Below are 24642 nucleotides of genomic sequence, written 5' to 3' on the forward strand. Positions count from 1 at the left end.
AATTACATAGGTAAAAGTTTAATTTTGCCCTCCTTGTTGTGTTCCCTTTTAAATAATTATTAACTGGCTTTTGTCACTCTTCTTTTTCTCCATTAAAGATTTGTCTGTGAAAGGATTCTATTGGGAAAGGAAGGGTAAAATAAAAATAAAAATAAAAATGCCACGTAAAGAGTCAACTGATTTTATTTCATTTGTTATTTCCATAGTTTGGGGGAGTCAAAGGGTCAAAAATGGGAACTAGGAACTGCTGTACTCAGCATCCCATTCCAATACACTCCTGCGTGATGGCTTCCAAAAAGCAGGCAGGCATGGCTCAGGGGACCTCTACCTGGAAACACTGAAGCACCAAAGAATGGAAACTGGTCTACAGTCCCCTAGATTCTCCCATCAAGATCCTCTTCTTGAAGACACTAATATCCAGGCTGCCTAGCAGATGGCTGACAAGGAGTTTGTGTAACTTGGTGAGGCCCTGGAGGCAGCAGGCAGGTTGGAGGCCACAAGAAAGCAGAGAACATGCACATAGAGACATCTTCATTGTGTGATTTCAGGATGGGCCAGCTAGATGTTCTACGTCCTGCTCAGACAGTTAGAAACAGACTATTATCTCTGACAGGCTAGACAAACTTATGATTTGACCCAGGGGAGCAATTCTTAAGGTGTTTTTACAGACTTTACTAGCACAAAATAGAATCAGAATATCAATATACATGGTGTACCCCAGCTCACTTTACCTCATCCATACATCAAACTTCCTAATTTTAATAAGAAAAGCATTTATTCCCTATTGTGTAGAACTTTTCCTCTTATATACGGAGAAAACTGTGCAGAAGCCTCTGTAACAAAAGTTCTCAATCATTTGCAACATACAGAAATAACTTTTACTGATATTTGAGCCTACTAACTTCTTAGCTTTTTGTTGTTCACATAAAAATAGATTTGAAGGTAGTGCACAGACCACAAATTGAAATCTTTTTCAAAGTGAGACTGATCATTGAAAATGATTGATACTAACTGAAATATGCAAAAAGATCAACCTTGAGCCATGTTTTAAAATAAAACAAAAATGTACCTCATCCTAATCTGATTTTTTTCTCTAACCTGCCACATTAGCAGTCCATGTTACTGCTTCCTTAAATGCACTGCATTTAAAGACAGACTGCCTAGATAATTCAGTGACATATGTATGAAACCTGCTTGTGTTCTAATGCAGAGATGCAAGCCAGACAAACTACAATTAAAACAAAACCCACTAGCCATAGTTGGCATAACACAGAGTCAAGGGGCAAGTATCAATGATGCATTAAAACATCCAGATGTCTCAGAGCACAGATCAAGTTTATGTTTGTCTAAAAGGATCACAGAGAAGGTCATGCAAAAAGAGAATTTTTCAATAACATTTTTGACCAGTCTACCCCACCCTCTGTTTAAAGTTTGCCAGCATCTTGCACTTCACAGTAAGTACGTGCAGTGAGAGGCAAAGAGATCTAAGTATCCAGTTGCACTAGGAAATGAATAAGTTATTAGCTTAAGACATACTCATAGTCACTGCCTTAATACAGCCAGTGTGTTCAAAAATGTTTTATAAATATGATACTGTTCTGCTAAAGTGAGCAAAGCACGAACACTACCTCATTTTACCAAAATCCAGAAAGCCGAGCATAGGAATTATTGAAGCCATCCAGAACACTCTTTGCATATAAAAGCTGTTTAAAGGCTACTTTTTTAAGAATTATATTTGTTTTAGAAAATGGAACCATATATGCAAACAAACAGTACAAAGTGGATGGTATCTTTATATTCAAAACAAAGCACTGAAGAATCTCAAAGTAATCTTAATTTAGACAACAAATGTACTTTGTTAAAGTGATCCATATATACATCTCAGTGGTACTGACAAGATGAACATATTTGTTCTCCTTTCAAAACAGAAGAGTTTCTATCAGGGAAACATAGAAGAAAGTTAAGATGCATGACTTGCACTAATTTAAGATTTTCTTTATAAATAGCATTTAAGCACACCTAGAATACACATCAACTCAAGATAAAAAATTTGTATCCACCTACACACAGCACATATTGAATGCAGATTCAAAAAAACACAGATTTAGATACTAAAAATGCAAAAATTATATGCCAAGCTTTCTTTATAGTCAGTTTATAACCAGATATCATCTTGGTTAATGATCAGACCATGATGATGATGATAATGAAATAAAATTTAAAAGTTTGCACATCAAGAGAAAAGCAAAGACAAATCAGACAAAGAGAAAAAGAAACACATGTATCATCATGTTCAGTTAGATCCTGAGAATATATAATTAAATAACTGAGATTTAGGAAGATGACTCTTAAGGTGGTAAAATACTGACAAGTAGTGGTCAGTTATGGACACTGCACTTTCCCTAGAGATAAGGACTCTTAAGTCTCACAAGATTTCTTAATTAAAACAACTGCTGATCAAATCCAAAACTTAAATTTGATTTCGTTGGGTTTGAAATGTAATAACAGGAAAGCTAATGAAAAAAATGTTTCATTAAATAGCCACAAATGCTTTAAATAGCATTTCTTTGTAAATTATCCAGGCCATATTGAATGACAGGATTTCAGAACTCAGTCCAAACCCCATCCTCCTTCCAGTAATGTTACTTGGGAAGAATCTTGGAGAAATAAAAAAGGACAGAAAGAGACTTTAATAGAGCATTAAATCCATGCAATGGTCACCACAAGACTGAGGCCACTGACAGAGTTAACAGTCCATCTAACTCGTAATTCAAAGTACAAAGGGCAAGAAAAAGAATAACAAAGTAAAAACCTCCTTTTTACAATGATGTAGAGACATGCTTCACACAAATAACTTCAGTAAAATATTTAGCTATTTGCTTTATTCTCACTAGGGTATATGCAAAAGTACACACAACAATGCGAGTTCAATCCTATTAAACTGTTTCTAACAATACAGTGATTAACAACATTCAGTTCTCAAGCAACTGCTCACACATTTACATGGCTGAATACATGCACCATTAAGAGTGGGGACCAAAAACATTCCAAGACCACCACTATCCAGGTTAGTGTTATTATCGAAGATGAACACCATTAAAAATGTTAGGACAATGAAATCTAAATTGTTACCACCATCTCCAAGCCTTCTTCCAGTGGACCAGAACAGATCTTTACAGTTTACTGGCTTGGGTTCCATGTTTTATCCCTAAATGCATTCATGTTTCATTAGTGAAGAACATTCCTCACTTATTTGGAAAGCACCTTGGCTGCTTGGTTCTAATACTCCTGATAATTCAGGCCAAATGGAAGGCAGAAGAGGCACAGCTGCTCAAAAGGTCAAGCTGCAGAAGAAGCTAGGGAGCAAGCCTCTCCCTGTGTGGATTGTGTTCGTTAAGAATATTTTCACCTACAATGTCCCCCTAGGAAACTGAGTGAGTACAGAGTCATATTAATGTAAAAAAAAATAAAAATAAAAAAAAAAAGTGAAGAGATCTACATTTTTAAGTAGCTGGTCCTCGATATTCTGTACATCCCATGAGAGGTCAAAGGAATGCACTAATGAGACTTGCAAACTTGAGAAGAGCATCTGCAATAGCTGAGTTTCAAAGAAGTATCAAATGACAAATGTCACAATAAAAGAGAAAATCAGCAACATCTATTGTGTTAAGTTGCTGTTCTTAATGTACAATGAAGTCTAACAAATGCACAGTGTAAAGCAGTCAAGAAATAAGTAAACTTCTACACTGGATTCTCTGAGAATCTCTGGTCTTGAAACTTGTCTATCAAGCAATCTTTATGGCAAATGCTACTGTTAAGTAATGGGTAATAAGTAAGAAAAAGGTAAAATGACAACATATATTACACACAAAAATCTAACATTTCTTACAAGGAATTTTTGTTGTTGTTGCTGAATAGTTACCTTGTAAGCTGGCAGCTTTGCAAAGACTGCCTATTTAAATATAGGATATATAAAAATTGTGAGAAATAGCGTAAACTGAGAAGATCTCTAATGGTAAATTTAATATTTCTATAATACAGAGAAATAGACAAACACTTTAGCACAATACATCAAACAATTACACTGATGCAAGCAATGAACAAATTCGCAAAAAGTCAGCTAGTATTCAACTTAAAAAATACATTGTTGACAACCTTATAAAACTATTCATAAATGTTAAATGCTTCATAGTAACAAGTTATATTATTCATTCTATTTAGTTTGCCATACTGAATCTATTCATCTGTATCACTGCACTCAAAGAAAAAAATTAAATAGTCCAAAAATACAGCTCAAGAACTCAAATTCTTAGCCTGTTCTGTTGCTACCGTTTTTTCCTCTGCTTGTTTTAAATTCAAGATTAGACCAGTTCTAAACCTTTTGTCTCCTTAGAAACTCTCATATTCCTATTTCTTGTATAATTTACTTTCAATAACAAAAGTAAATTTCTTAACAAAACTCTCACACAAATATCTCTTGGGATGCTAGTACACAGAGGCAACATATACAGAATTCCTATTATTTTGTTCTCAAAAAGAGTGTTTTCCAAAAGGTAAGGCCTAACATGGTCTAATTTGCTTTTCTTTCAAATAATGTTTGTGCCAGTTACCAAAAAAGTCTAAATCAGTATCATGATTGAGAGCAGCACCACAAATAACAGAGACTACTTGTTATTATCTGGTCATCAAATCAAGAGGAAGTGGGTTGGATACAGTTAAAAGAACCTGCCAAAAATATGAGCACTTTTGCCAGTTTGACAGGTACAGGGTCACAAACACAGCAAGATCCTAATTTAATTATACATATACAGGAAGTTTTCATTTGCATACCTCTTGTAATTGAATAGACATCTGTCCCAGTTGGTCCTGGCGCCTTTCTACAAGCTGTCTTTCAGCATGCATTTCTTGTTCTATCTCCTGTAGTCTTCTTTCTACCCGGGCTGACACCTTCAAAAGGAAAAACAACCTGCAGGAAGTTAGGGCGCATTTTTACCACATACTGAGAAACTTATTTTACCACATACTGAGAAATTGAGAAAATATTAAAAAGTATGGGACAGAAAGAAAGAAAAACAAAACAACTTGTATTTTGTGAAGATTTAGAATGGTATAGAAAATAACCAGATTTATAACACTGAGTACTCAAGCAAGGAAATGGCCTGCTATTTTGTTAGCAATATCTTCCTTTACATCTATGATATTTTTCTTTACAGTGGTGGTTCTGATCAAGTGCTAAATATATCAAGTTTGGTACAGGCTAAGCTGAGGCTGCAATATAAAAATCTTGGCTTCTCTGCCACTGGTCTGGTTAATCTCTGGAGAGCCACTTCCTTCACATCTCCTGTCTATAAAACAGACCACCATTCGCCTCCTTCATACGCAGAAATCCATGACTGACAAGTATGAGAATGACTGTAATAGCACAAAATATTTACATCAATAAGACTTTTCCCCAATATTTTTTCAAATCGTATTCAAACTAATATAAGTAACACCAGTCAATTGCTAAAGCAATCTGGATTACAGGTACAATAATTCAACTTTAAACTACACCCAGAACTACTTTATTTTTGCATTTCTAGCTACTAGCAGAGAGCACCCTCTTGTGGGCAGCAAATTAAATTTACATCGTTGAAGTTACAGACCAGCAAGGAAAATACTTATGTATTAGTATCCTCCCTACTTCAAAACTAACAGCTTTAAGGAGTCACTAGAAAGCAGTATTACCAAATTACTAAACGGTATCTAGATAAAACAAAGATTTAAAAGACTTGTACAACTACAAGTTTCTGATGTATGTGGAGGGGAGCAAGTTCTCATATCTACTTTCACCAATAAGCATGCTTTTACTAGGATATATGCATGTGTATGGATATAGAATTTTAACAGGAACAACACAGTTGTGTAGCAACAGATACATAATTATGGACACATTCATACTTCATGAGTACCATAAAACATTAGGTTTAAAAGAATGAAACAGTCATTTTGTCTTTATAACAAAAAGTGGTGCGTTGAAAAGGTTCCTTGTTTGCACAGCCAGGTGAGTAGTCAGCTCACAACTTGGAATTTTCTATTTTCTCTTAAAACCATCATGAGATGTTAAAAAATGTACTTCATCAAATCATGTTCTTTCATGTAAGTTATGAACGCTCTGCAGCCATAATTAGAGTAATTACTGTAAACTAATGCATAAAAATAATGATCATGTCACAACACATGCATTTCTATTGTGAAAACTACTACTTATTGTTACTTCTAATAATTCACAAAATACAGCTAACAATGATTCTATCTAACAGTAACAAAAAATAACACTATCATTAAACTTGTTGCATCTCCGCAGAAAATTAGGGAATGACAGTCACAGTTGTCATTTGTGTACTTTAAATACACCTGAAATAAAGTTTTAAAAAAATCTGAAATGAAGTATTAGGCTATTTAGTATTTAAAAAATACATATGTTGGTAGCATAAGGAATTAAAGGTAGTGGGGAAGTCAGCGTTATGGAAAGAAAGCAACGTGGCATTTAGGAGGGCTAGTATGGTGATGAAGCTTAACATGGGAAAAACATAGGAGTTCTTGTACAAGGATTTACATAGCTAGGATACAACATAAGTTTTTGTAGGGTTGCACAAGTAGTCAGGGAGGAGACTAGGCAAAGAAGGCAGAGAGCACAGAAGTCCACAGCAGATCAGGTTTATTATGTTGTATCTTGTAATAGTGCAAAAGAACCAAGTACTATCATTAGCAACTTCCTCTGCATTCTCTGTGACAGCTGCTATGTCACATTCATGTCCTAGCCATGCTTAGTAATAAGACTTTCTGGAAAGCAGTAAATTTACGTTTTCTGTTTTGGAAAATTTAGCACCACCACAATACCACAAACTGGGTCACATATCACCATATTTTCCAAACTAATTATCATTTACACTATGGAACAGCTGAAGTCCAAGCACAGGTCCCTCCAGATCCAACACCAATCTTTTTATGTGTTTCTACACTGGAACTTTCCAGAAGCCTCTCTGGTAAAAATGGATGCAAAACAAGGAACAGATTCTGCCTCCCATCCTCTCCACAGGTGTTTTCTTTTCTGAACGTTGTTTCTCATTTAATCATATTTTCTCCTAGTGACACTATGGCATTAAACAGGGTTTATCAGTGTGTGTAACTTTGGAACCTCTTCATCAAACTATTTTTAACCTACCTTACTCCATTTTTATATTTAGCTGATGAAGTTTATCTAACCTTTCCACTTCTATCATTTGGCTATAACTTCTGGAAGGACTTCCTTTTACCTTGTATAGTCCCATCAGGTATCTTTTGATCACCTTCAGATCTCCTAAGGCATTAAAGTCCTTACTGTAGTGTATTCCAATTTCTTCTACATTGTCTTGAACTATTTTACCTTCCTCATTGCCCGACATTATTCAAATAAGCTTCCTCATTTTTGTGCAACTCCCTTTTAGAAATCAGATGTTATTGTAAAAAGCTTACTTTTTTTTTTTTTTTTTTTTTTTTTTTTGCTATGGTAGAGGTGCCAAGCTTATGTTTGTTGTTTTGGTGATTGTTACAAAGCGAGTCTTTCATAGATTAAAAGCCACACACAGGACGTGGTTTATAACAAATAACTGCTTTTCTTCTGGAATAGTTTGTGTTTATTTGCTCTACAAAGTAGTTAATATGCTACCTAAAAATGTAGTTCCCCCAACATGACAGTTACCCATCTACAGGTTTAGACATTATCTTCCATGAGAACTGTGTTTCCTGATTTTGTAGCTTCTCTGATCTTCCTTGGATTGTCACAGAACCTGTGACATGCAACAAGAGCGATAACAACAAAAGAAATATTAGAAGCAGTAGGCAAGTAAGCAGTAAGTTGTATATGAAGAAGAGACTAAAATTCACTTCTCTTCCTCTATCCTAAATGACCCTTATTCAGGACAACATTCCTACCTGAACAGTACACATCTTGTCCCCAGATTAAAAGCCGTAGTGCAGACAAGTGATTCACTGAAGTACAGTAACAAGGAACATGGAGGTTCTACATAATGACATGAAATGCTAAAACTAAATTATTGCATTCAGTGCATATTAGAACATGATTGAAGGATGTATTTTCAGCAACACAGCCTACCTGAACAATAATCATGACACTAGGAGCTCTATCTCTGTGTTAGGTTTTCAAGTAGCAGCAAAATCTATGAAAATGGATTAGGCTACCAAAAAAGTTCTCCTATCACCAATTAAGCAAAAAGAAAAGAATGTCCTGTTTAAAACCAGGATAACATTTAAGTCGTAGCTAAATTTAATTCTGTAGAAGATGCTGGATGCCTAATTTACAAAAAGCAGTATCCTACTTCTTGAATTTCTCCCCCGTTTTTCAGCTTTCCACTGTTATTTCTGGTGCAGAAGTCCTACTGGCTGAAATCTATTTCAACAGACCTTTGTTGCTTTTGTTATTATCTATTTTATTGTCAATGCAGACTTGAAGCAGAAGTCATAAAAAACACAGAAATTACAAAGTCCTTTGACAGATTTCACTCTGAATATTGAGTTAAACATTCCCCTCATGGCAAACACTAATGCATGAAATGCATTTTACAACAGTCACCTTTGCAAGGCCAAAAATCTCTACATCAGGTCCTCTGAGGGACAGTTACTTATCTAAAAGTAACTGTGTCTCTCTGGGACATCTTAACCACATGAACTCCATGTGAGATTTGTTTTACTTGACATCTGTCTTTTTCCACAGACATAACCTACACTAACCTTCCAACAGCACCATCTCAACTATGCATCTACTTACTTTGAACAACTCTGTGCTTTGCAGCAGTTGCTTTCTATGTTATTTGGGATGAGCCTTTATATGAGGAGATGGCAACAAAAAAAGAGGGATACTTTATATAAACAACGTAAATAAACATTTTTTCAGTTGTTTATAGGTCTTTATGGACATCCTCTATAGCTGTTTGAACTAATGTATAGTTCAAACATACAAATTTGTTTCAAGAAAAAAAATCTCAGAACATATCCCAAGATTTCCATTAGTGTTAAAGAACAGATGTGTAGGATACTGTCTCTTAGAAACATCTTAGAGAATACTCTAAGAGGAGAACATAGAATTATGAGTTCCATCATCTATTGAGCTATTTCTAGATAAAAATAAGAGATTTTAATACAGCAGAAGTTGTAGAGTCCACAGCCTTTTTACCAAAGCTGTACATAGATTCTCAAGTATACGGTCACAAGGAATGGTTGATTTGAAAGAGGCATCCAGCTATGCCTCACCACCTCAGTCATCTTTTTTTTTTTTTTTTATGCTAAACTGGAAAAGGCTTCCTTTAAAGTTAACATTGATGTGCATCGATTGTGTGTGTTGGGTCTGTCTGAGCTGGAGTCACCTTTTCCCTGCAGCAGCCCACACAGTGCTGTACTCTGCACTTGTACCTGGAACAGCACTGATATCACTCCAGTGTTGTGTCTATTGCTGTGTAGTGCTGGCACAGCATCAGGACTCCTCCCAAGCCCCCAAGAGCCAGCAGGCTGGGGGTGGGCAAGTGATGGGGAGGGGACATTGCTGGGGCAGCTGACCTAAACCAACCAAAGGGATATTCCATAACACCTGATGTCACACTCAGCAATAAAAGGGGGGGCTCTCGTGGGGGAGGGGGCTGTTCCTCCTGAACAGACACTACACGTTTTGAGGCCCTGCTTCCCAGGACATGGCCGAACACCGCTCGTTGATGGGAAGTAGAGAATAATTTTTTTTTCCCTTTCTCTGTGCTTCCACGTGGACTGACTGTTTCTGTTGTTTCTTTTTTTCCTCCCCATTCCCTTTCCCTCTAATTAAACCTTTCTCATCTCAAACCTCGAGCTCTCTGTGTTGTATTTTCTCCCCCTTCCTCTTTGAGGAGAGGGGGAGTGAGAGAGCGGTTGTGGTGGAGCTCGGCTGCCCACCTGAGTAAAACCACCACATTGTGTCGTGTAACTCTCTAATATAGGGGGAAAAAAGCAGTCAGCTTCAACATCAAAAAGGTTCTCAAATCATAAACCTCTAATAAATAAATTCTAAGCAAGTAACTCAGACTGACTGTATCGAAGAGACCTTGGACATTTATTATCACATTTTTGTAGTTTATATATAAGCAGTTTTCATACAGTACTGACCATTCTGAACAGTACAGCTGTAAGAATGTGGTTACAAGTCCCTACAGAAATGAAGGCTTAAGGACCCTAAGCTGAAACAAATGTTCCTGCTACAAACTCATTCTGTCAAATTATCAAGATTTCAAATTGACAATTTACAGTCAAAACCCCTAAAATAGAATACAAATAAAAAGATGGTAACATTGAAGATGATAAACAACCTCTCTGAAGTGAAGTAATAAAGACACAACTAATAAGTAAAGTAGTATCGTACAGAACTATCGTTAGATGCATTTGTATCCTAGTATTGTTCCCTAGACATTTACTTTTTGACCTTCCATCATACAGGGCTAGGTCTCTCCTTTCCGCATAACCCTTCTGCAAACTGAACAACAGCAATTGCTTTAACCTTCAAAAGAGGGATCTAAATGAATGACCTGCCTTCTCCATCCTCCACCCTTCTGGTTTTCCCTCTGTTTTGCCCATGTTCTTCCTACAGTTAATGAACAGCAATGAGTAGAACATTCCTGTTGAAGTCGTATTAGTCCTACCCAGGAAAACCATGTGACTGCAGCCAACTGCAGAAATCTTATCTTCATTAAAAGTGTTTCATTAAACATTTCAGCTTTCAAAGCTTTATGGGATGATAGTTTCTCTCACAAATAGAAGACTTCTTTTTAACAGTAAGAGGAATATCAAAGAAGAATACTGAAGGCTTCTTTGTTACAGTTCTCTCTTTTGCTTGTCTCAGAATAAAATTGTAGCAACCAATTTCAAATCTTGAAATCCTGCTATAGGAGGTCACAAACCAAAACTAGTTATTTCTTTCATTTATGTAAATACAGTGGTTGCCAGCATTCCAGAGGATTGAGGAGGACGGTTTGTTTCTCTCATTCAACAGCACAGAACAGTTGTGGCGTAGACAGCTGCAGCAGCTGTTTTCTTGTGAATTGTCCTTCTTAAAACTTAGAGCTTGCTTATTTCCTGGTGCATCAGAGGAAAAAAAAGTATGTAGAGAAGCAGGACACAACACTCATAGGAAGCTGTAAGTATCAAAGAATTCCTTACCATATAAACAGTGCTAACATTCTAACAAGGACAGCCTGTTAAATTCTTCTACAACAGCTGAAGAGGAAAGTCGTCTTCCACTGATGGATTCTATCATGTTAAGTGTATAACTGGTCTTGAGAGATCACAGCCTCTTGAATCCCTCTCTTATTTCATCTACAGTCAGGAATTTACACAAAAACAATTACTAAGTCTGTTGGTGCCAAGAAGCAGCCCTTGCCAACAATACTGATATCGGTGACACATGCATCACTAAAGCTCTTGCCAGGTCCTTTAGTACCAATTCATGCAATTTTAGGGAAGGATGATCCACCTAGGAGAAAATAACACTTGCTCTGAGATGTTAGCATGGCTACTGATATCACATTAGCATTTACATAAAGCATAGACTCAAGTCTTCAAGTCAAGACCTATCTGCAGGATTTTTACCTCCTAACTAGATTTTCAGCTTCCCTTGTGCCTACAGCAATACTGCTTTGACTTGCGTCTCAAGAGCTGATCTCCTCCATATTTGAGTGATATAGACTAGAGTATCTCCTTCCAGCAGATACAAGAGGCAAAAAGTAAGAGACTTCATCATGGCTGCGCTTCCTCCTTTGATTTGTCAGAGCCTCCAGAGAAAATTATAGCCACAAGAGACATTTCCCTTTCAAAAGGCTTCACAGATAAGGACTGAAAAGGACAGGGAGAGAAGGAGGAAGAGGAATCAATATTATTACTCAGATTCCATGGTTATCATGGAAGTTCTTCAACATGGCAAAAACTAACTTGTATATTTCAAAAGCTATCTGTTCACACCAATGTTCAAAGTTAAACAACAGTTTTCTCTAAAAACATGATTTCTCAGAGAGAATTTCACTATATACACATTTGTAAAACATTCACTTTCAGTTTAAACAAGCACCTGAGATACAGGCACTTGTTTTGCTGATTTCATTATGGAAGGTTAACAATCACCAATCCTAACCTAGATAGAATCCTGTTCAGATATACACCAATACATAGTACTAATTACCAAAACATATATTATACTAGTAACCCATATCCTGCATAGACCATTAAATAGAAATCTTTTCATGTTATTCACACTCACCGTTTCTCGTCTTTGGGACTCAGTAAGCTTTTCAGACAATTCTGCTAGAGTTTTTCTCATTTCTGCATCAGTCCTTCACAGAAAAATACAGGTAAGACTTATATTCTGCAGTGCAAAAACTAAATATCAACTATGATAATTTTAAGCAGCAACAATTTCATGGATTTTTAGGTTACTCCGAGTCATTCTACGGCTTCTAAAACCCTAGCATAATTAGAGACCAGCCTCAAGTGGAAAATTCATTATAGAAAGCATTTCCATTCCTCTAGTGAAGACATCAGAGCATCTAAGTAGAAAGACTAGGTATCAGGTCAACAAGTATAAAATTATGAACATGTCAACACAATCCTTTTGAATAGGACTAGTTCTTACTAGGAATTAGAAGACTAATTCCTGTTACTGTGATTAGACAAAGCACCGTATGTTGAGACAGCACATACTAAAAAAAAAAATTATGGCCTGCATAAGAGCTTATCCTCAATAGACTCCAGTATCAAGAAAAATAAAGGAAAGTTTTAGTAAAAGAAATTCCCAAGTCCCTGTCTTTTTGTCCACATATAAAAAGAGGGAGGTAGCCACATATACTATACAAATCAATGTGTGTGCATCATTTATACATATAAACATTGGATGAGATTACGGGTAATGAACCTTTCATAGTACTGGTTTCACCTGTACCACTCTCCAACATTATTTTGTTTTAATACAAAAGAACACAGGAATTTAAGAATTATTTATTCACATGGAAGTTATATTCTGTTTATACCGGTTTCTTCTTGAAAGCTCCCGACTGATGTCATCTCCTAGACGAACTTGTTCACTACTGAGATCTCGAAGAGACTGGTGGAAAGAATGCAGCTGTAAATTAAAGTACAGAAATTGCACCAAATTTTAAGGATGCTTTTATCTGTGATATTCCAAAAATACATATATACACGCTTTTAAAAAGAAAATATTAAATGAAGTGCAGCAGATTATTTTTATCTGGAAAATAACAAAATTGCATGAATTGAAGAGCAGCCTGGATGAAGCCTGTATGCTTCTGTTTCTATCAGCTCTTCACAAAACTTGCTCATCCAGTTTAATTTCCAGTACATGATTTGCTAAAACAAGTTTCCCGACTATATTTTTTCTATTCTTCAGACCTTGTTCATTTCAGTTACTTTACATTGTACCATCTTTTTAATTTAATACAAGATAAATTGAAATATCTGAACAGGTGGCATCAGGACAAACTAAATAAATACTAGTATGAATGAGACAAAGTTCTGCTCAGCTACGTAAACTACTATAGAAGCACAGCATGTAAAATTGCAAGTGACCAAGTAGAGCACTACGATGTTTTCAGAAACTACCAAAGCACTGAGGAATTCTATTTTACTTTGCCCAAGATTTCTATATACTATCTTAGAAAGGTTTTTTCCAGAGTTGGAAAAAAAAAACAAACCACCATTTTCCTCAATAAAATGTCACATTTAGATTCCTGTTTCCCTTATTTAGCAGACTAGTTTATAGTCATTATAAACTATATAGTTTATAATGACTTAACATTATAGTCATATAATGTGTATAATAACATTATAGTCATTATAGTAAAAGCTTTTAAGAGAGAGAATAGAAAGGTAATAGGTCATCCACCCTTCATGGGAGGAAAAAAAAAAAAGCAACAGCTTAAGCACCAGAGTGCTGTAAACAGCTCAGTGGTTAGGGCCACTGTTTGGGAAAACCCTCACTTATAACATCTCCTTGTTCTATATGCAAGACTTTAAACTGAATCTTCCACAGCCCAGCTGATTGCCCTCAATATTCAGGCACAGGCATCAACCTCTCCCCTGTGTGACAGACCAGGAATTTCAGCCTGGTCTAGGAGGCTTTGACAAACACAATACATCTTCAGAATGTATCAGTTTGAGAAGGACAAAGATTCAAATGTGTCAAAAATCCATTTCGCTAGAAAATTACCTTCGCCAGAAGCAGTCAGAACAGAAGAAAGGGGCTGTGGTTATATAAATAAGAAAGAGCTGAAGCTTTTTTTTTTTTTTATTTGAGTAGTGCTACTCTATCTCTGCCCCAATTTCTGCCTATGGTCATAACAAATGGCTATTTCTAGAGAGTTCAACATTCCTCAAAACACTGTAGTGTTTTTTTGTTTGTTTTTTATAAAATACCTGATGATCCAGTAAAGCTATATTCACTCAATGAAAAGCAAGGGTAAGGAATAAACTAGCAGTCATCATAAAAATAAGAAAAAAAACTATATATTTACACCTTCACTTAATGTAAACCATTAAAGTAGTTAATTCATATTTTCTGAAGAGTCTGCAGGTAGACATGACTGGAGAGGTCTGAAAATCAACCATGCCATACACATCCTCTCACACCCACAACAATTGCCTGAAGTACTGAGTTAAATTATCCTACTCACAGGTCAGATTTAGAATTAAAATGAAGAACTAGCTGACTACAGATCAGTTCAGACTAGACTGAAGTGAATGGCAAAAGCAGTGAGATCCAGTGCTATTAACTAAAGAGCAATCCCCTCTATAGCTACACCAGATTTCAGCATATGCATAATGCTAATTAAATATTCAGATATTATTTCTGTCTCCTATGTTGCCCAAAAAGTTACAGAAATCATTTTCATAACTTTTGACATTACTACCATCTGTACCTTTTTATCTATAAAGATAAATTTGCATGAAACTTTTTGACACTGATAGATATGATAGATGACTGTCATGAAACGTGGCACAGAACATTGAAAGGGCACTTCACAGCTGTAAAATTCTTAGTTTTATCATTTGATTTAACATTAAAGAGCCTGGTAACCACGTATTGCTTGCGTAGGGAAATAGCTTCCCATTAGTGGTCTTACCTGGTCCAAATTATCTGCCTCATTGACGAATCGAACACTTGCAGATCTAGATCTTCGATGTCTACTGTCCTGTGAGTCTCCATAATCCCTGAGAGGAGAAGTAGGCAGGAAGTGGCGGTTCCCTTTATAAAAGAAATAAATAAGAAAGACAAAGCTTTGTACAGGAAACATTTAATTTTACTTTGAGAAAAACTCATGTTTCATCTTGCCAATATGAAATACGTTATAAACAAAAGAATTACTAAAGGTACATAAAATGCATGGACATATAGTTGAAATATTTTTGAATATTTAGATATATGAGATGGGCAATAAAGAGAAGGAGCTTTCCTTTGTTCCTCCAAGAATTAGGTAGACTTTTTTATTCAAATTTTATTTGCCCAAGCAATGTTTTTTCCTCTATTTGGATCTACTGCAGTTTCAAACTATGCCACAGATTTTACACCAGAAAAAAACAGAAAACTTTAAAAAGTTTTCTACTAAAATATATTAAATGCTATTTCTGGAAAGAATATTCCTCTCAAATACACCTTTCCCGCCCTCCAAAATAATGAAATTTAAGAGATGTAGAAGAAAAAAAAACTACTTTTCTGTATATTATACATTGGTTTAGTTTTTTCCTTTTCCACTAAGCCTTATACAATTTTACCTACATATCCATAACCTTATGCATTTAAAATTCATGTTTTCATTTTGCTGTGAAGCAAGCTTCAGAAACTGCAAAACATTTTTGATTCGACTTACATTTACCTACAAATCATAAAGTGGGTAAGACAGTTTTCATGTATCAATGTTTCATTTGATCTCTTGAGATATCAGCAGGAAAAAAACAAAACATGCAATGGAAATCATTTACCTAATAAACAACTGCTTAACTTAATGCAGGTGTCACAGATTTCTAAACTGAATTTCTTTGAAATAATCCATGATATATCTTCATGCCAATACCTTTATACATTTTTATTTTCAATTTCTTCATTCAATATAATATCAATACAACATAATTTAAGTACACTCAAGCACCTTAAGTATTTTACCTGAAACTGCTTCTCCATCCAGATCACTAGGGTACAAGCTTGAGAGAGAAGCACTTCTCATTCCAGAGCTTCGGTTTAATCTTTGACTCCTTAACTGACCTATAGACTGTTCCAGCGTTTCTTTTAACTGCAAAGAAATTACATTTTACTGAAATATGAACACAGACACATACGAAAACACATATGCAAGATATTTTTCAGAAAAAATGGTCATTAAGAAAATCAGAGCCCTTTTTTAGCCTAGTGCCATTATGGATTAATAACAGCTTTTCTTATTTATCTCATACTATACTACCATACTATAATATAAACTGGTTTATAAGCTCCAAATAGAAGAGTAATAAAGCTACAAAAAATGCTAGTGTAGTTATATAACAAACTACTACAGTTTGTTTTATACTGTTCAAATAAATATGAAAAGTTTCTGTTCGTGTCTTCTTAACTCTTGATATATTCTGTGCATTGCTTCAAAGTTTCCAGCTATGAATGCTATTAGGTAAAAAAAAAAAAAAAAAAAAAAAGAAAAAAAAAAAAAGATGTAAGAAGTTAAGATAAACTGAAAGTTGCTCACAGTTGCTATTGCTTCCGTTTGTTCCTTGTTGTATTCTCTGTATTGTCCTAGTAAATGGTCAACATGTCTCAGATTTCTGTTGGTATCCTTAAAAAAAAAAGTTTGAGGAAGAAAAGTCAAAATAGAAACTTCCAACAGCTGTCTTTACTATTCTTCATTTATAAAATGAAGAATATATATATATATATATTATATATATATGTATTTTATAAAACACTAATAAAACAAGTATTTTTTCTGTAGGGTCTTAGCATTCCAAAATTCCAAATCCTAGTCAAGTAGACAGAATCCGAAGATGTACAGTGCAGCTAAAGGAACAAAACTGAACACTACATATGCAAGCGAGGACTCAGGTTCAGACAAAAAGTGTGTACATTTTCAACCACTCTCCAGAAAAATATTTTTATCCAAAGATCTTACAGTACTTAATTCTATTTTGTGGGCAGGTAAACTGAGAAATAGCAAGTTTTTGAAGATGAGCATATTGAGCAAAGGTAAGGAAGTTCACCAAGCAGGCAACCGAAAACAGAGCTACAGCAGATATTCTAAAGACACCCATTAAAACATTCACCTCAAGAAAAAAAATAAGAAATTATTAAGGCTGTAAGGTGACATCCCTCTGATGGCAGGAAATAGGCCTCTTAAATAGGATTTAAGAGGAAAAAACTGGCCATGTTAACATGCTCTCCAAAAGCCACTGCAAGATTATTCAGCCCTCAAGACTACATTTGTCTGTGCCATGTACAGCATTTGTCACAGCCTGTAATAAACCACAAAAGCTATACAATAATGGAAAGGACTGCCTGGTTAAAGATGACCAAGTCAAAACATACTTATTGCATTCTTTACTGTGGAACACCTTGGTCAAGTTCCATCATTTAGTTTATATAGCACAATTTCTTAGCAGCTCAAGGCACCTTAAACCAGACTGTGACAGTCCTACCCTTCCCTTCAACATATTTTTTCCTCCTCCTCCTCCTCTATACAAGCACTCCTGTGACCAGATGAACAGGATCAGGTAGCAGATCTGCTAAAAAGCAGTACAAAATAAGCAATTAGCTTAAAATCAGAATCTTAGAAGAGCAGCTAGAAAGAGATTAGACAAGAACAGGACAATTCTGAAGAGTGCCTTTTAAAAAAATATTGTCAGTTTACATTCTTATTAACTCATCTCTTTCTAGCTTAATGATCATTTTCCAGACAAAAAGTTCTCAAATATAAATTAACCATTGAATATGCATTTTTCTCTTCTCACAGTGTATATATACAGGCCAAACAATAATTAAACACAAGTGATAATGCACAAGCCCTTTAAGTCCTCAGAACTATCAGCTAGAACAGTTATTTTCACCATACAGATTTTTTTTTTCTTCCATACTGAAGAATGTTAATGAATTTTGAAGTGACAAATGGTGTCAAGGGAGCAAAATGTCTCCTCCTATACACAAAACAGTTTCAGAAGCCTTGTCTGCTGCCTTCACTGAAGAAGCAGGAAGCAGATGAACGCTCTCCTACTTAGGGATGAATCCATTATAAGTTTACACACACTGCTTCTCACAATGCTGTGCCACATCTAGAAATAATTTCAGTTGTAAGCTCTATTATGAGCAATAGAGTACCTACATATTTTCTTTAGTTAGAACTTAGAAATTTTATACAGTACAAGACAGTTAAGAGGGGGCTGGAGTTTTCTACTACAAAATTCAATGCCTCTTCTAACAATCTGTAAAGGTTAATTTTGCATTATTCATTTTGCTAGTTTTATAAACACCATTGCCAAACACATCATTGTTTCTAAGAATATTCTATTACACTTTCATACAGTTGTTATCTCAGACCACAGCAAGCCACCTACTTTCAGCTCAGAGGCAATATGATCAGTTTCATAAACCCTTTTGGTTTGCACAGAAAGCAACATTTCCCAGCACTACAGTATTTTGCCAAACTTCAGAAGTGGAAACTAGACTCTATTTTACATACTCTAAATATACTTTAAAACTGTATTTTGTAAGCAACCTGTAAAGTGCTTGCTAAAGTATGTATCTTCTCTGTAACTTCTTCAGCACCATTGTTCCGAGTTCTGTTGAGGGATGCCCTCAAAGGTGGCTGCCTTCTTATTCGACTCCTAAGAAAGTCATCTGAATCACTGGATGAGTGTGCCATTAGTATCTTGAAACCTAGGTAGGAAGACCAGAAAAGGTAACAAATGTTAAATCCTGATTGTTACTGAACAGATTCAACTTGCACAACATTGCCAAAGCAAAACTACTCAGACTACTGTATTAGAATCGTATCACAGAATGGCTTGGGTTGGAAGACACCTTGAAGACCATCCAGTTCCAACCTCCCTGCCATTGGCAGGGATGCCACCCACTAGGTCAGGTCGCCCAGGGCCTCGTCCAGCCTGGCCTTGAACACCTGCAGGGATCAAGCATCCACAACTTCTCTGGGCAATGTGTTCCCACGCCTCACCACCCTCTAAGTGAAGAATTTCCTCCTATCATCTAAATCCCCCCTCTTCTACTTTAAAACCATTCCCCCTTGTCCTCTTATTATCTGCCCAAGCAAAAAGTCGCTCTCCATCTTTTTCATAAGCCCCCTTTAAGTATTGAAAAGCTGCCGTAAGGTCGCCCCTGGGTCTTTTCCAGGCTGAACAGGCCCAGCTCTCTAAACCTTTCTTCACAAGAGAGGTGTTTGTCATTCATTAGCAGGATGTACTTTTGAAGCAGGATGTACTTTTGGAGCTGATCTACCAACTGTTCCTCAGTTATTATGCTTGTTCACACCATGAAGCAGTGGCCAAGACGCAAGAAGCAGAGCCCAGTAGGACAGAATTAAACTAATAGATGCACCCTCATCACAGCCAGGTGTTCAGTACCCAGGCTAAGACCATAGCCCAAAACAAATTCTCTCTGAAAAACATACAGTGGAGACATCAGGAGAGCAGAGGAAAATTGATGATGAAGCCCTCAGGAGGCAAGGCAGTTGGACTCAATGATCTTTGTAGGTCCCTTCCAGCTGAGCTATTGTCTTTTTATCCTAGCAGAACAGAATTTCCTCCTTGCCTCACACTAATTTCTAAGCTATATTCAGACCAGCTGGGCTCAACTAGGACAGTAACTCCAGATAATTAATTGTGGGAAGCAAGTCTAAGAACCAGTGTATTTAAGGAGTTTAGGAGAACTGGAGATACTACGGAAGAAGGCAATGCAGTGTCATTAAAAGAAGGCAAAGGAAAGAAAATCCACTTGAAGTTATATGGAACTTTTTTGCTCAAACTATTATGCACTGCAGCAGTTTGCCTAGAGGTCACAGAATCACTGTCAATAAGATTGGTGTTGACCACGTATATTTGGAGAGTAAGTCTGAATCTACTTTGGGGAAAAGGAAATAGGCCAGCAAAATTTTGAATTCCTTTTGGTCCTGTAGCAGACAAAAAATAAATAAATAAAGCCACAGTAAAGGTATCATTCTTCTAACCATTAATGCAGAAGTTTAACTCCCCCTCCTCATCTAAGGAGGGGGAGTGAGAGAGTGGTTGTGGTGTTTAGCTGCCTAGCACAGTAAAACCAGCACAGTAAAACCACCACACCCAGTGGAACTAGATTCAATTGCTATGATATATTTTATATATGTGCCACTCAACGTTTTTCCAGAGTTGTATACTACATTTTTATGATGTAAATTTCTGTCTGCCAGACTTGTACAGAAACCTTTTTGACATGAAAGAGTAAATCAACATAATCAGTTTGTGCTCAAGTACACCAATATTCCTTACAACTCTTTTCTGAAATGATGAATTTATCACATCCTTTCTGCCCTTATCTCACTAAAGCCTGTTCTTCCTGCCTATATCAGCATTCACTGCTCCAGAACTTCTCACTCCAATCAGCTGAAATGAAGCCTAAATGTGGCTGAGGAAGCACAAACATTGTGCATTAGCAAAAAGGTAACATGGAGAATTTTGAAGGGCAGAGAAAAAGAAAAGAATTAACCACTGGTACCAAAGCAACGTGTACTAATTTTCATTTTTACTATGTCTTGTTAATCACGATAACAAGCTTTATTTTCCTTGTCAGTCTTTACTGGAACTTCACGTAGGTATCAGTGAGATCCCCATTCTAGGGCACAAACCAGAAGTATCACTGATAAGCATGAAACAATACTTCTCCTGAACAGATCTGGCATCACCTGTTCTAGAGTAATTTTTAAGTTCCCCTATAACAACACTGTCAGTTCTCTGGGCTTAAACATCTCTTCCTGTTCTCATCCGCCATGCACAAGAAGCAGCACAAGCACTCAAAACCCAATAAACAACAGCTTCCGCAAAGCTTAACAAAGGTTCTCAGTTTCAAAGCATTTTTGGAAGATATTTTTAAGACACCAAGCAAAGGAGGGATGGAATTAGTGGTCACACTAACAACGAAACACAAGATCAGTCCCAAGACGGAACAGGAATCCAACCCTGAGACATTAATCCACATGAATCCAGCCTTTACCTGTTCACGTACCTATGCACCAGCATATTTTGCCTGACCCATCACACTTACAGTTGAAACACGTTTAATTTTAATGATCATACCAAATGGTTGATGGTCTGTGCCTGTCATATTTTTTCCTCAACTACAAAGTCATAATAAAAGTTGTTTTGGCAAATTAGATTCTTCAAAACCGCAGTAATAGTTTCACAGGAAGCAAATTCTCTTTTCCTCCCAAACCATGCAGAAAAGCATAGGCTGGATCGACTCTGTATGTAGAATATTGCACAGCAGTACCCCATGAGACTTAGAAAAGCAACCTTAACATTATGCAATTCATACAGCTTGTCTGCGTTGAACTCTTATTTCCACCATGTCACATTTCCTTCTAGATCCACAAGCCCCCAAATAACATCATTTACAACATTACCAGTTTCACATTAGTAAAAACGTGCTTTTTAAGTATACCTTAGTAGATAGAGAAATGAAGTACACATCAGAACACTGAAATGGTCAGAAGTGTTTTAACTCATTTCAAGATGAAATGCTATAAGCCAGCAGAACACTAAAGGGCAGTTATTGCAACTCAGCTGATGGGAACTACATCCTTAAAAATTTCCCAAACTCAAAAGCAACCAAGTCTCTGAACACAATGCTACATTTACCTCTAGGTAGATGAATATGGCAACTCATGTCAGAGGAAAGATAGGCACTGATAAAAAGACAATGAAAAACAATAGTTGACTGATGCACTCAAAACATAATTCTGAGAAGCATCTCAATCATAAGAAATGCACAGAAAAGTTATGACACTGTAGGAAAAATAAAAATAAAGAAGGAAATGATGATTTACAGCAGAAGATATCAATGTTTGTTTTCAGCTGGCCAAAAATAGCTCATTAAGGTACTGGTCAAAGTAGAAAGACAGGCTAGTGAGTGAAGGAAACAGAAGAAATGCTATACACAAGGGCACTTGCAGAAAACTTTCCACTTATGGTTGAGCAGAATTCCTCTTTGCTCCTGCGGGCAACTTAAGAGGAACTGTAGGCACTTATAAGTTGGAGAAGTCTCGCTTCACATAAAGTGACATCCTCATTTTAAAAGGAACTGCAGAAGTTTTATTTTAGATTAAAAAAAAAAAATAAAACCATACAGAAGAATAAATTTGTAGAAATATTCTGCATGAGCGTTTGCTATAATTTACAAAAAAAATAAAAAAATAAAAAATAAAAAAAAAAGAGGAGCATTAACACTTTTCCTAAACCGCTAAACCGATTTTAGCACACAATCATAAAGCCTACCTGACCGAGAATTACTGGTTGCCTTTTTTTGTTTTTTATTGTTACTTTGAGTCCACCTAGACAGATTAAAACATCTTTTGCACCAAGGAAAACGTCAACGCTCAGCATCCGCCTTCCCTGTTGGAACACAGGCGTTTCTGTTTCGTGGAGACGTTCCTGATAAGAGCAAGCACGAAGGCAGCTGACAGTCTCCACAGCAACTGCTCCAGCTCAAGTGAGGAAAAGACAAACTCAGTACACACAGCCTGATCAGTTCTCAAGGGGTTTTATTTGTTTATCTCCACACGCGCTACTCCATCGCTAGGAAACTGTGGCTAAAGCCGCGTTTGGAGCCTTATCGCTAAGGCTGAGCTTAACAAAAAAAAAAAAAACCTACGGCCATTGCAGAAGGGCACAGGACAGCCCCCTCCATTCAGCACTTCTGCTCGAGCCACGAGCAGCTTGCAGGCGGCAGGCAGGCCACACACCACGGCCACATCCCCCCGCCGCGCTTGCAGGGACCACCGCTGCACCCACCCTCCAGGCACGGCCCCTGCCCGACCCACACCCGGGCACAGAGGGCGACCCCTCCGCGCCCAGGTATCGCCGTGCCAGCCTCCCCGCGCCGTGCGCCCACCCACCCCCAACCCTACAGCCCACCCCAGCCCCGAGGGACCCCCTGGGGCTCCCTCCCTTTCCCTTTATCCCTCCCCTCCCGACGCAGCCCCCCGCCCTCCCCAGGCACGCAGCCCCCGCCCCGCAGCACCCCCTCCTCTCCCCTCCCCTCCCCTCCCCTCACCTCGCCGCTATGGCAACTTGAACTAGCCGCCTTGCCACCGGCGGCCGCAGCCGCCTTCCGGGAGCTCGGGCACTCCCGCAAAGCTCCATGGGATGTGTAGTCATGCGGCCGGTGTCGGCCATGGAGGAGGCATAGCGGAGGACTTCAGTTCCCAAGAGGCTTTGCGGCGCGGCCGGCAGAGCCGACCGGCGGGTGGCTGCAGGGGTGGTGACTGAAGGACGGCCCCGCCCTGCCCGCCGGCCGTTGGCACCTCAGAGGCCGCGGCGCAGAGCCGAGGGCGGGGCCCTTCACAGGCCGTGACTGGTGTTTATAAAGGCTTGTAAAAGATACACCTTTACAAAATGCACGTTAACGTTTACAAACATTGACATTTGCCAAAGATGATAGTGAAATAAACAAGAAGTGCTGAAACCAAAGCTGTTGCCCTGTCAAAGCAGGTGTATGTGCCACACGCCACGGGCGTGAGGAGACTGACGCCTAGATGATCCACCTCAAACAGCACGCGTTTGTGGCAAGGATGATACCTCTGTCTCTCTCCTACAGCTTTTCCTAACTTGTTGCTTTCTGCCAGGCATCTCCCTGGTCATGAATGTTGTATCTACCACCAGTGTGTGCGGTAACAATGAGCAAAAACAGATTACAGTGCTGAAAAGCCTTAAAGAGAGAAAAGTGAAAGTGTGTTTTGAATGATCACAGGAAACATTTGACTGTGTCTCTGAAACTTGGATGGAGCTTGCAACAGTCCTAAAGTCTTAAAATTTGTTTGCAAGTCACCTGTAAGCAAGCACTCAAGCCCAAGGTACATATGATTTTAAACCAACGTATGTCCATGCTGCCTTTGGTATCCACTCCAAGGAGCTACCCCAAGCCTCTAAGCACAGTCATAAAGTGTGGCTGATATCCATACCGGCTAGCGTCGTTCCTGACTTGCAGGACTGTTTGTTGGCTCCCCCACAAGCCTTTAATGCAGCAGGCAGGACTGCATGCTGTACAGTTACAGCACACTTCAGGAATGAGACAGGCCCCACACACTGGCAGCATCCACCAACAGCCCTGGCAATTGCTGCTGGCCCCTGCTGCTGCCTGAGCCGAAGGCAGGTGAGTTACTCTGGGATATAGAACAGAAATGGGATGGTATAACTCACGTCACTGTGAGCTGAAGCATTAGTGAATAATTAGTGAAGAAATGTCATCCCTGGCTTTCAGCACATGACCATTGCCAAGGCCTTTGCTCAGCAAACTGCAGCGTGGTCAAGTTGTGCTGGCAGGCCTAAATACAGGGCAAGAGTCAG

At 37.7% G+C, this 24642-nt stretch overlaps 1 protein-coding gene across 3 annotated transcripts in view; it reads right to left on the reverse strand.

Moving 5' to 3' along the window:
- Positions 1 to 23377, reverse strand: part of CEP128 (centrosomal protein 128) — a 109848-nt gene extending 86471 nt beyond the window's left edge. The window contains exons 1-8 of one of the 3 annotated variants that reach the window (XM_082760814.1): positions 23351 to 23377; positions 18810 to 18970; positions 16794 to 16880; positions 16223 to 16349; positions 15186 to 15307; positions 13077 to 13150; positions 12311 to 12383; positions 4831 to 4947 (exon numbers count right to left, since the gene is read on the reverse strand). In XM_082760814.1, the coding sequence (XP_082616940.1) occupies positions 4831 to 4947; positions 12311 to 12383; positions 13077 to 13150; positions 15186 to 15307; positions 16223 to 16349; positions 16794 to 16880; positions 18810 to 18956 (747 nt within the window). In that variant the 5' untranslated portion in view covers positions 18957 to 18970; positions 23351 to 23377. Of the gene's footprint in view, positions 1 to 4830; positions 4948 to 12310; positions 12384 to 13076; positions 13169 to 15185; positions 15308 to 16222; positions 16350 to 16793; positions 16881 to 18809; positions 18971 to 22572; positions 22700 to 23350 lie in introns of those variants that run through there. The other 2 variants (XM_082760812.1, XM_082760813.1) reach the window with 2 other exon arrangements.
- Between the last annotated feature and the right edge of the window lie 1265 nt (positions 23378 to 24642).

Source organism: Aythya marila (assembly GCF_965140915.1).
Source record: "Aythya marila genome assembly, chromosome: 5".
In the NCBI taxonomy this organism is placed as follows: Eukaryota; Metazoa; Chordata; class Aves; order Anseriformes; family Anatidae; genus Aythya; species Aythya marila.